The following is a 10,711-nucleotide window of genomic DNA, read 5'->3' as shown; positions in this document are numbered from 1 at the left end:
GCTTTTTTGAAAATAGTGCACTGACTTGCTTAAAGCTGAGCCACGTGTTTATGTCAGAGCAATTCTCTTCCCTCTCCAGAAGGCGGGTGAGTGACAAAGGTGAGTGACAAAGGGCGCGGGTGGGACGCGGGGCCGGGGCTGCCTCGGCGGCCAAAGGAGGGACAGGGCGGGGGACGAGGCCGCTCGGGGCGGCTGCGCTTCGGGGACGGACACACGGGGACGGACGCACACACACGGACACGGGTGCGGACACACACGCGGGACGGACAGATGGACACACAGGCGGTGCGCGCACACACATGGCCGCTGTCGCGCCCGTGGTGGGTGTGTGAGGGACGCGGCCCCTTTAAGAGGCGGCTCCTCAGTGCCGGGGCGGTGCTCGCGGCGCTCGCCGTGACGTCAGTGCGCGGCGCCGGCGGGGCCGCGCTACCGCCATGGCCGATATGGCGGATCTGTTCGGCAGCGACGCGGACTCGGAGCCGGAGCACAAAGGTGCGGGTTTGTTGCCTCTCTGTCGCCATCCCGCCCTCCCAGCCGCCCCGTCTCGCCCCTCCCGCGTCCCCCGGACAGGAGCGAGGAAGCGGGTCGAGGGGCTGGTGCGTGCCGGGGAGACGGCGCGGTCGCAACCGAGCTCTGGGAACGAGGGAGCCCCTCAGGGCTTCAGTGTTAGGCGTGTTTTCAGAATACTTGTCTCTGTTCTTGTCTGTTGCTTTTCAAGGCAGATGTTCTTTTGTTTTCCGGCCGGAAGCCGCGTCCAACCAGCCTCAGCGCTGCCGAGCAGCTCCATTGGCACAAACGTGCCAGAAGACATGACCTGGATTAAAAACACGTTGACAGTTCTGTATTTGTAGGGTCTCATAAGTCGCGTATATGCGGTTACTTGTTTAAGTCTTCACTATTTTAATTATCTTGCTTATGCTCGTGAAATTCCTTTTTCCTTCTTCAGTTTTAGAATCTTAGTTCACAGCTTGTGACTTGAAACTTCATGTGCCATCCCATCATTTTTCGTTGTGTCTTTCTCCGGCAGTGCCTTTATTAGCAGACATTGTAAATTGCTGATCTTGGTAACTTTTGTTGGTCTTTCTTAAAGTTCTCTGTAACTTTTCTCTCTGGGGTTTGGGTTGGGTTTTGGGGCGGGGGGGGTTAGTGTTAAAGCAATGCCCATCATCTTATGTGCATCCTCATAGAGACATCTTGGTTCTTGATGTTTGTTTTGCAGATTCCGATTCTGGATCTGATTCGGATTCTGACCAGGAAAATGCCGGTTCTGGCAGCAATGCCTCTGGAAGTGACAGTGACCAGGATGACGACAGGGAGGCAGCAAAACCCAGCAATAAGGAGCTGTTTGGAGATGACAGTGAGGATGATGGGGCATCCCATCACTCAGGGAGCGACAACCACTCTGAGAGGTCCTACAATCGCTCCGAGGCCTCGGGGCACTCTGAGCATGAGGACAACGACCAGTCAGACGTGGACCAGCACAGCGCCTCGGAAGCTGCTCATGACGATGAGGAGGATGATCGTGATCACGGTTCTGATGAAGGCAGTCACCACTCAGAGGGCGATGGTTCTGAAAAGGCACATTCAGAGGACGAGAAGTGGGGCAAGGAGGACAAAAGCGATCAGTCGGACGATGAGGAGAGGCAGCAGAACTCTGATGATGAGGAGAGACAGCAGAACTCCGACGATGAGGAGAAAGCGCAGAACTCGGATGAAGATGAAAGGCCACAGGTGTCTGATGACGAGGAAAGACTCCAGAACTCGGATGAGGAGAAAATGCAGAACTCTGATGATGAGGAGAGGCCACAGGCCTCGGATGAGGAGAAGATGCAGAACTCAGATGATGAGGAAAGGGCCCAGCGTTCTGATGAGGAGAAGATGCAGAACTCTGATGATGAGGAAAGGGCCCAGCACTCCGAAGAGGAGGAGCAAGAGCACAAATCTGGTAGGATTGAATACAGAATTAATGATCTGCTGCTGGTTTGGTCTCTGTTGTTTTGTTTACCTTGGCCTCAAAAGATTTAATTTTCAGTGTAAAGGCATTGCTTGTGTAGCTTTCAGTTATAGTCATCTTTGTAACACTTTCTTATTTAAATTCCTTTTCATCTGAATCAGCTTATTAATACAGGGGCATTTTAAAATTCGTGGACCAAAATTTTTAATTTATTTTGAGAATAATTATCCTTTTTGGTAGAGTCTGCAAGGGGCAGTGACAGCGAAGATGAAGTTCTGCGGATGAAGCGAAAGAAACCAATTGCATCAGATTCAGAAGTGGAGAGTGACACAGAAGGGCAGAAAGGTAAATCATGGTGGTGATCTGTGGGGTTTTAGTTCCTTTAACTCTCACCTTGAGTGTGCCATTCATCTGCTCCAGGACTTGATGGAACTGGCAGCGCTTGCTGTATGTGTGACTGTAGTGCCATGGAAATAACAGAACAGCAGGAATGCTGTGTTGGGGAGGGACATGCTGTACTTCTGCTGATTCTCTCTAATTAGTTCAGGTTCCTCTATGAACTTTTGTGAATGGTCTTTCATACATTTTTACTGAAAGATGTTAAGAAATGGTTCCTTTAATTGGAGCAGCCAGGGAACCTCTGCTGGTTTTTGGGATGGTTTAGCTCTCTGAGGAAGGTGTGTTGGTGTTCTGAGAAGTAAAACCTCCAAAATGTGTAATGAAATTGCTGTTTACTTATATTCAAGTTACTTAAATAAGGATTATCTTAAATTCTCCTGCTGACATTTGTCAATTAGATTCCCTAATTTGTTAGAGCCTTCCTAGGAAAACATATCTTCAGCTTAAAAATACATGGGAAAACTATTTTTCAGGATAAAGGAATAATGTATTCTTAAACATTTGATGATTTTAATCTTCGTAGGTGATTTTAAGTGTTTATATATATAGTTAATAAAAGTATGGGATTTGTTACCTTTTTTTCCCACGAGTGCTCTTGCATTAGGGCTGTGTGTGCCCACATATATGTGTTTTAAAATAGTAATTTTTCTGCTCAAGAGCATGCAGATGTCATGGATCTGTTTGGAGGTGCAGATGACATTTCCTCAGGGAGTGATGGTGAAGACAAACCACCAACCCCAGGACAGCCCATTGTGAGTAGACTTGACTTTTGAGATAATTAACACCCTGTTTCACTCTGAAATGCAGAACACCAATTGAGTTTAATAATGTTTTAATTAAAAAGTAAGCAGAATTTTGCTTAAGCACAGAATTTTGTTCCAGCTGAAAGAATTATTAAAGTTTGATACATAGCTATCAAATGGATTCATTTGTCTGCCTTCCCTCATCCCTGCACTGCTCTTTGAATAGTTTTGACATTAAGTAGAGTACAAAGCCATAGCTGTGTTTGGTATCTTATTGCAGCTTTTTGAAAAATACTTTCATTTTGATGATAAGTTTTCATCTCTTGTTGATAATACAGAAAAATATCCTTTTTAATCTGGAAGTTGTCCCCTCTATAGTCTCCAGTGCTTAACTGAAAACTCTTGTCACCTTCTTTGCTGTTCTTTGCTGTCTGTAATCTCTTGAGTTTGCACTGGTCTTTGAAATCACTTTAAGTGGCACATGAAAATGCTGCATTTAATTGCTTTCAATGCAAGTGCAGGTTCTTTTTACACAATGTTTCCTGGTCTCTCTCTGTGCTTACAGATAACATTTCTGTAAGCAAAATATGCTTATTAGAACAAAGCAGTAGCCAGATGGAATTTATTCACTTATGTTTCTATTCTCCATTTTTTCATTAGGATGAGAATGGACTGAGTCAAGAACAGCAGGAAGAAGAGCCTATTCCAGAGACCAGAATAGAGGTAGAAATACCGAAAGTAAACACAGACTTGGGTAATGATTTGTATTTTGTGAAGCTGCCCAACTTCCTCAGTGTGGAGCCCAGGTAACTGCACATTAAATACATGATTTTTGGTGTTTGTCTGTATTGGTTTTGTTTAGTAATACAACTAAATGTGTTTGCCCTATTTAAAGTGGTTGACATGAAGATGCACACTTTTAGTTGTGATGAATCAATAATAATATCTATGATTATCTAATCAGGTGCTGAGTGATTTTATTATGAGCTTGTGTTTCAGCTTGACTGAGTAACTTTTTGTCTGTAAAAAGCAAAAATGTGATTTAGTTGAAATCACATGCTATCAGTTCAATGTTAAATGTAGGTTCAGGCTCTCAGATGTGAAAGGCAAATGCACAGGATCTTTATGTGCTTCTGAATGATTAAAACCAACATTTTTAATTTTAGAATAAGGGCTTTTTTATTTGTAAAGGCTGGTAACTTGTTTTCCTATTTACCTCACCCAAACTGAAGACATTTACTGGAATCCATACACAGAAGCAAAATAATTAGTTTGTGATGTTAGGTTTGGCCCTAAAGGTCTTGTTCAGCACTTAGAGCAAATTGCTGTTAAACCTGTCTCTTTGAGTGTTCTGTTAAGCAACTTTATTGCATAGTTCGGTAGGTGCCCTGTGCTGGCAGCACAGCCTTGCTTCTGTCATAGCTCAGTGAAATCCTCCTGGATTTTGGGCTATAGGCTGCTTCGGGAGAGAATTGTTAAGAATCCAGTTAGTGACTGTAATCAGTGAGATGTCCTGTGATCTCTGGGAGTTGGACAGGACTGAAAATACAATGGCACAGTAGCAGAGTCTGTTTATCACTTCTTTCCCTTGCCACAGCCTGGAAATTATTAGGAAGGAAGTCAGGGAAAGTGTTCCCCCACCCACTCCTATCCCAGTCATTGGATTTTCTGAAGTAAGAGAGGAAAAACAATCTCCTTTCTCTTTGACTGGTTTTGAGACTGAAATAAAAAATAAATACTGTGCTCTTAGAAAATCCCCAGTTCACCTCATTTAGAAGATGATTTTTTTTTTCATTTTATTCTCTGTACAATATTGTATGGATTTTGTTCCAGACTTAACCCTGACCTCATCATCCTGATACTAAGGAAACAATATTTTCTGACACAGATTGGCTTTTTGCAGCTAGAACTGTTTGGAGGGTGTGAATGTGACCCTGGCTGTAATCAGTGATGGTGAGGGCACTTGGGTTGGGCCCCTGGCGTGGGGAATCAGTGCAGTGAATTTCCTTGCTGCAGGAAGGGCTGTCTCACTGCAGTGCCTGCTCTGGTGGACAGGGTATAATTGAAATCTTTCAAGCACCTGTTATTTTGCACAACTCTAGAATAATCTGGTCTAATCTTTTAGAAGAATAAAGAATGTATTATAAAATTTATTGCAGACCTTTTGATCCCCAGTATTATGAAGATGAATTTGAAGATGAGGAGATGCTTGATGAAGAGGGTAGAACTAGGTTAAAACTCAAGGTATGATTTTAGTTTTCCTTTTCTCTTTTACACTTACCTAGCCACATTTCTTCACAGTCTCTTACAGGTATCTTGGAAAGGTTTTGAGTTTGTGTTTCAGGTTAAGAATCACAGGTGGGCCAGTTCAGCACTGAGGAAAGTTGATCCATTTTAGTAATGAATTTTTAAAAAGCTCAATGGCTGCCTTTCATGTATAAAAGCATTACTTTTCAGCTTCATTTCTTTGCATCCTGCAACAAATTATCAAGCCTTTCTAACTGCAACTCTAGGCCTATACAGAATATATTATACCACAGTATTCCTCACTATGAGTTAGAAAATGTGTTTTGTTTTTTTTCCCCACAGGTGGAAAACACAATACGTTGGCGGATGCGACGAGATGAGGAAGGGAATGAGATCAGAGAAAGTAATGCACGCATAGTCAAATGGTCAGATGGAAGGTTAGTCTGAACTTTTTGCTATTGAAGGAAAATAATTGTTCTTACAGTGGCATCCCATGACATGCAAAATTGGAAGGTCAGCAAACTTTGCCATCAGTTCTGCACAGCACAAATTATTTCTATGATTTGACAAGTTTGGATTGAATATACAAAAAGGATTGATATACAAAAAGGAAACGTGAAGGCTTTCTTCATTTAGAAATGAAGCAAAAGAAATAGACTGTAGTAGTTTATTGAGTAACTGATCTATGAATCTCTTTTAAGCATGTCTCTCCACTTGGGCAATGAGGTCTTTGATGTCTACAAGGCGCCGCTACAGGGAGATCACAACCATTTGTTCATCAGACAAGGGACAGGTCTACAAGGACAGGCTGTTTTCAAGACAAAGTTAACCTTCAGGTACCCATGCTATTTTCTGTATCGAATGTTGATCCTATTTTTGCAATTAAGTGTTGTAACTAGTATATAAAGATTAGAGATACCAGTTTGTAAACCTTGAGACCCTAACTGTTTAATAACAATGTGCTATTTTCCAAACTCGGTATTTTCATAAGATTTGTCCTACATTAGGTGTCCAAGCTGGAAATATTATTGTGCCATCTACTGTAATACGTAGACTACATGAATTTTTTTTAGTACATCTGTTTTAAAAAGGGATGATGCTTTTACTTTTGTACAGATGAATCTTTGAAATCTTAACTATGCTGCTTCTACTGTTGTCCTTTGAAAATGGATACATTTCTTAAAGAGGTATTTAACCCATAGCACTTTTTTACCAGGCCACACTCCACAGACAGTGCCACTCACAGGAAGATGACTCTGTCTCTGGCAGATAGGTGTTCAAAGACCCAGAAAATTCGTATTTTACCAATGGCAGGTCGTGATCCAGAGTCGCAGCGCACAGAAATGATTAAGGTATTGTGGCATGGAACTCTCTTACCTACTGACAACTGTAGTATGGCTGAATATTTTTGAACATTCTATGATTTATGAAAAACAGCATATGTTTTGGAGTTTTAGACAAGTTATAAGCCAGGGGTATGGTTTGCTTAACCTTAGAGATGACAAAACTGAAAATATTTACAGTCTTTACACTGCTGTGAAATTACTTCAAAAGCTGCAGTAGAATACAAAGGGTTCTTGAGATGGTTTGTGGGTTTTTTATCCCTAATATCTTTCTCCTTTCTTTGGACAGAAAGAAGAGGAGAGATTAAGAGCTTCCATTCGCAGAGAATCTCAGCAGCGGAGGATGCGGGAGAAGCAGCACCAGCGTGGTCTGAGTGCGAGTTACCTGGAACCTGATCGCTACGATGAGGAGGATGAGGGAGATGATGCAATCAGTCTAGCAGCTATCAAAAACAGATACAAAGGTGGCATCAGAGGTAATCATAAACCTTAACAGCACATAATTAGGGCCTGGGTCATTCGGATAGACTAATTTCACAGGAGAGGCCTGATAAGATAGTATTTTGCCAGTTCACTTGATACTTGAGGAGACATGAATTCAGTTTGTGTAAGTTTATTTTGCTTACTCTGGACTTAGATTCTGCCAGCGTTTTGTGGCACTATGTGTAAGAAAATTGGTTTTAATATTTTCTCTTCCTCACCAGTTTCAGATAAAGATAAATACTTGTCTTTATTTTTCTCTGTAGAGGAACGTGCTAGAATCTACTCTTCTGACAGTGATGAAGGCTCAGATGAAGATAAAACTCAAAGACTACTCAAGGCAAAGAAACTTAATAGTGATGAGGTAAGAAAAGGACTCTGTTCTTAAGCTGCTTATTTTTAAGGAGGAATATTTCCAATGCTAAATCTAGTTTTTAAAGCTGAGAGTTTCATAGTTTTCATTAATGATAAATGTATTATTTGATTTCACATGCTTTCCATGATAATTATTCACCAATTTCTTATACACTGCATTGGTTCATAGACTTGAGTGATTCCCAAAGGAGGTCACTATTGGTATTGCTGATTTAAATTTATGCAGAGTTATGTAAAATCACTTTACCAAAATTATGCAATGAGTAAGAAGACTTAATATTAGAATCCTAGTGCAGTTTTTTCTAAGCTATGTGGTCCTCTCCTGTTTGTTACGGAAATGGTGAAAACATTTTCATGTAGTATTTCTGTTCTTTTTAAATGGAAGAGTTAAAAAGTGGACTTAAAAAGACTTAATATCTGTTGCTAAACAGACATTATTCATCACCCAAATATCATCCAAAACATTAGGCCATGATCAAGTTAACTGTTAACTACAGCAGTAGTGCTGTGTCCACATCTAAAATGGTGTTATATTGGTTTGTGATTTATCACTACTGAATATTATCAAATAAGTCTTTGTAAATATCACATCTTGAGGTTTAGTTCAAGTAATGCTGCTGCTGATGCATCACTGCAGTGTTACACAAGGAGGAAGCTTACTCTTGTTTTCAGTTCTATACTGTGCTTCCTGTAAACTCCCCAGGAGGAAAGCCTCACTTCCCAGCCTTTTGGGTGTTTGCTGCATTTTGAATGCATGTTGCTGCTGCTGTGACACTCCTTTATACAGTGTGTCAGCTGAGTATTTGTACCAATAGGCATTGTAATAAGAAGCAAGAGGAAATTGATTTTTTTCTTCTGAAGACATAGTTTTTGGCTTTTTATTATACATTAGGAAATTTTTCAGAAAATAAGACCATAGTCTGGAGACAGCTGTTGTGAGTCATGTAGACAAAACTAATTTTGTGAGCTTTCTGAGTTTGTAGAAATTGTATTGTTTATTTGTAAGACACTACTAGGTGTCAGTTCCTGATATAGCAATGTCAGGACTTTGTAATTCCATTTTCTCATGCTCAACAGCATTTCTCTTCTGCTCGGGGAACAATAGCCTCCATTTTAGAATTACAAGGCTTGAAGGTAATATTCCTGTCAGGGCCATGGAGGGGTGCTACAGTGTTACAGAAAAGCCAGCCATGTGTGAGCACTTAGATTTGGTGCCACAGAGGAAGTGGCAGATCCACAGATACAGGAAACACTGACTTCCTTGTACACACATGTGCTTTTATGTGCTGTCAGTCAACAACACAGCACTAATCTTTGTCCTGATAACAATTAGTTATCATTACTGAAAATGTCAATCTGTGATTAACAGCTTTATCACCACACAGGGAGTAGTTTCACTGTTAATGGGGATATTCCGTTGAACAGGAAGATGACTCACTGAACAATAGCCCGGCTAGATTACAAGAGAATGCTTGTTCTGAGGAAGAAGCTGTCACTGCGATTCCCACCCCTACTGATTCCTGTTTTCCATGCTTAAAATTCCTTTCTAACTGAGATTCTCATGGTACTAACTTAATATGTTAATAGAGAACAAAATGCTTTTGGATAGATCATTACTCATTAGAGTTCTGAAACTCTAATTAAAGTTCTGAAACTCAGTCTTTACTCTTTCTTAAAATCCAAGCAAGTTACTTTAAAGAAACAAAACAAAAACCCTACTCGCTTCCAAAAGCAACAAATGGAAAAAGCGATGTGATTACTTAGACCTGAGAGTACTTTTAAAGTTACTCTTCTTTTTAAGTAGTAATTGAGTTACCACTTGTTCTTCATGTCACAATGGATGAGGTTTTTTGTGAACAACTAGTGATCTAAAATGTTATTTGGAAAAAAGATTCAAACTAAACTGGTGTGAATGTACATGGAGTAACAATCAACCTGTTAACTCTGTATTCAGGGACTAAAAATTGAACATCAAGCCTATGAAAGTCATTATGCTGTTACTTGCAAACAGGTAATTAGCTCAGTGATTTGAGTTCCTTTGACCAGCCCTTTGAAGCCTCATGAACTGTTACATTTCTTGAACTGTCAACTGGTGTTGATTCTGAGTCCCAGTGGTTTCTCATTATTCTTTTTTCTTTGTGCAGAGATTGGTTTAGTTTAGTTTTGTTTTCGTAATGAGCAAAATGCCTACCCACTTACTGAATTTCTTCTTCACTTCAGTAGCTCTGATTTAGGGTGTACAAGTACAAATAGTGTGAAAACTTAGCAAAGCTGCAATGGCTGCCTGAAGGGACTGTGTCTGTTTCTTGGAAAATTCACTGTAAATTTGAAGAGTTACCCAAGTTAGACATGCTTGTAAGACGTTATAAATCCAGTTATGCCAGAGGCTACATCCATGCCACTGCTCAGTCTGAGGCAGATGTGGTTGCAGGTCCATTGTGGCAAACAGAGCTGCAGGGGTGGGGAGTCTGACACTGGTACAGTGTTGGCTGAACTTGAGTGCTTCAGTTACCGAAATGGAAAAACTAGAACTAGTAATTTTACTTTTCTTCCAGTAATGACTTTGAGGTCTTTTTGGTTTTCTTCTGAGCTTTTTTTATAATCTTAGCTTGAAGTATGGTGGTTTATTTTTGTCCTTTTTTGCCTTTAGGAAGGTGAACCTTCTGGAAAGAGAAAAGCAGATGATGATGACAAAGCAAGTAAGAAGCATAAGAAATATGTGATCAGTGATGAAGAGGAAGAAGATGACGATTAATATTAAGGAAGAACAGCAGCCGATTTTTTTTGTTGTTTTTATACATATATTTATATATATTGTACAGTTCTCTTAGGGCAAAGTTGTAAGTAACCATAATGGGGTTATTTTGATAAAGGAAAATTCCAAAGTCTGCGTTTCTGGTGTAAATGAAGTTTTTTGATTTCCTTTTACTTTATAAGACTTTTCTCTTACTGCAGCAAATGTTGCACCAGAGATCATCACAGTGCTGGTTTTTTTATCTTGCACAGTACATTTAAGTTTTGAAAATTGTAATTACTAGTTATCCAAGTGAATGAGTCAGTAACTTTTACTCAATTCATTAGGAGAAGCCATGCTAATCTCTGTAAAATGCTTAAATGATAAGTTTGCCTGACAAGGGTATGGTGATTTAGCTTGCTGTCTGTGTGGAAAG

The 10,711-nt window shown here is 40.5% G+C and overlaps 1 protein-coding gene across 2 annotated transcripts; it reads left to right on the top strand.

The window, feature by feature from the left end:
- The first annotated feature begins 412 nt into the window (after positions 1-412).
- Positions 413-10,431, top strand: LEO1 (LEO1 homolog, Paf1/RNA polymerase II complex component). 2 transcript variants are annotated; one of them, XM_071568628.1, is made up of 12 exons: positions 413-492; positions 1,220-1,945; positions 2,195-2,299; positions 3,011-3,105; positions 3,757-3,902; positions 5,256-5,340; positions 5,686-5,780; positions 6,045-6,179; positions 6,560-6,695; positions 6,976-7,162; positions 7,433-7,530; positions 10,196-10,431. In XM_071568628.1, exons 1-12 carry the CDS (start codon positions 435-437, stop codon positions 10,262-10,264), a joined length of 1,935 nt encoding a protein of 644 aa, XP_071424729.1. In that variant the 5' UTR covers positions 413-434; the 3' UTR covers positions 10,265-10,431. The 2 variants fall into 2 exon arrangements, with proteins under 2 accessions (XP_071424729.1, XP_071424728.1); XM_071568627.1 differs by having other exon boundaries at positions 10,192-10,431.
- The last annotated feature ends 280 nt before the right edge of the window (positions 10,432-10,711 follow it).

The sequence above is a fragment of the Pithys albifrons genome, chromosome 13 (assembly GCF_047495875.1).
Source record: "Pithys albifrons albifrons isolate INPA30051 chromosome 13, PitAlb_v1, whole genome shotgun sequence".
NCBI classification, from domain to species: Eukaryota; Metazoa; Chordata; class Aves; order Passeriformes; family Thamnophilidae; genus Pithys; species Pithys albifrons.
This window is presented reverse-complemented; position numbering and strand designations above follow the sequence as displayed.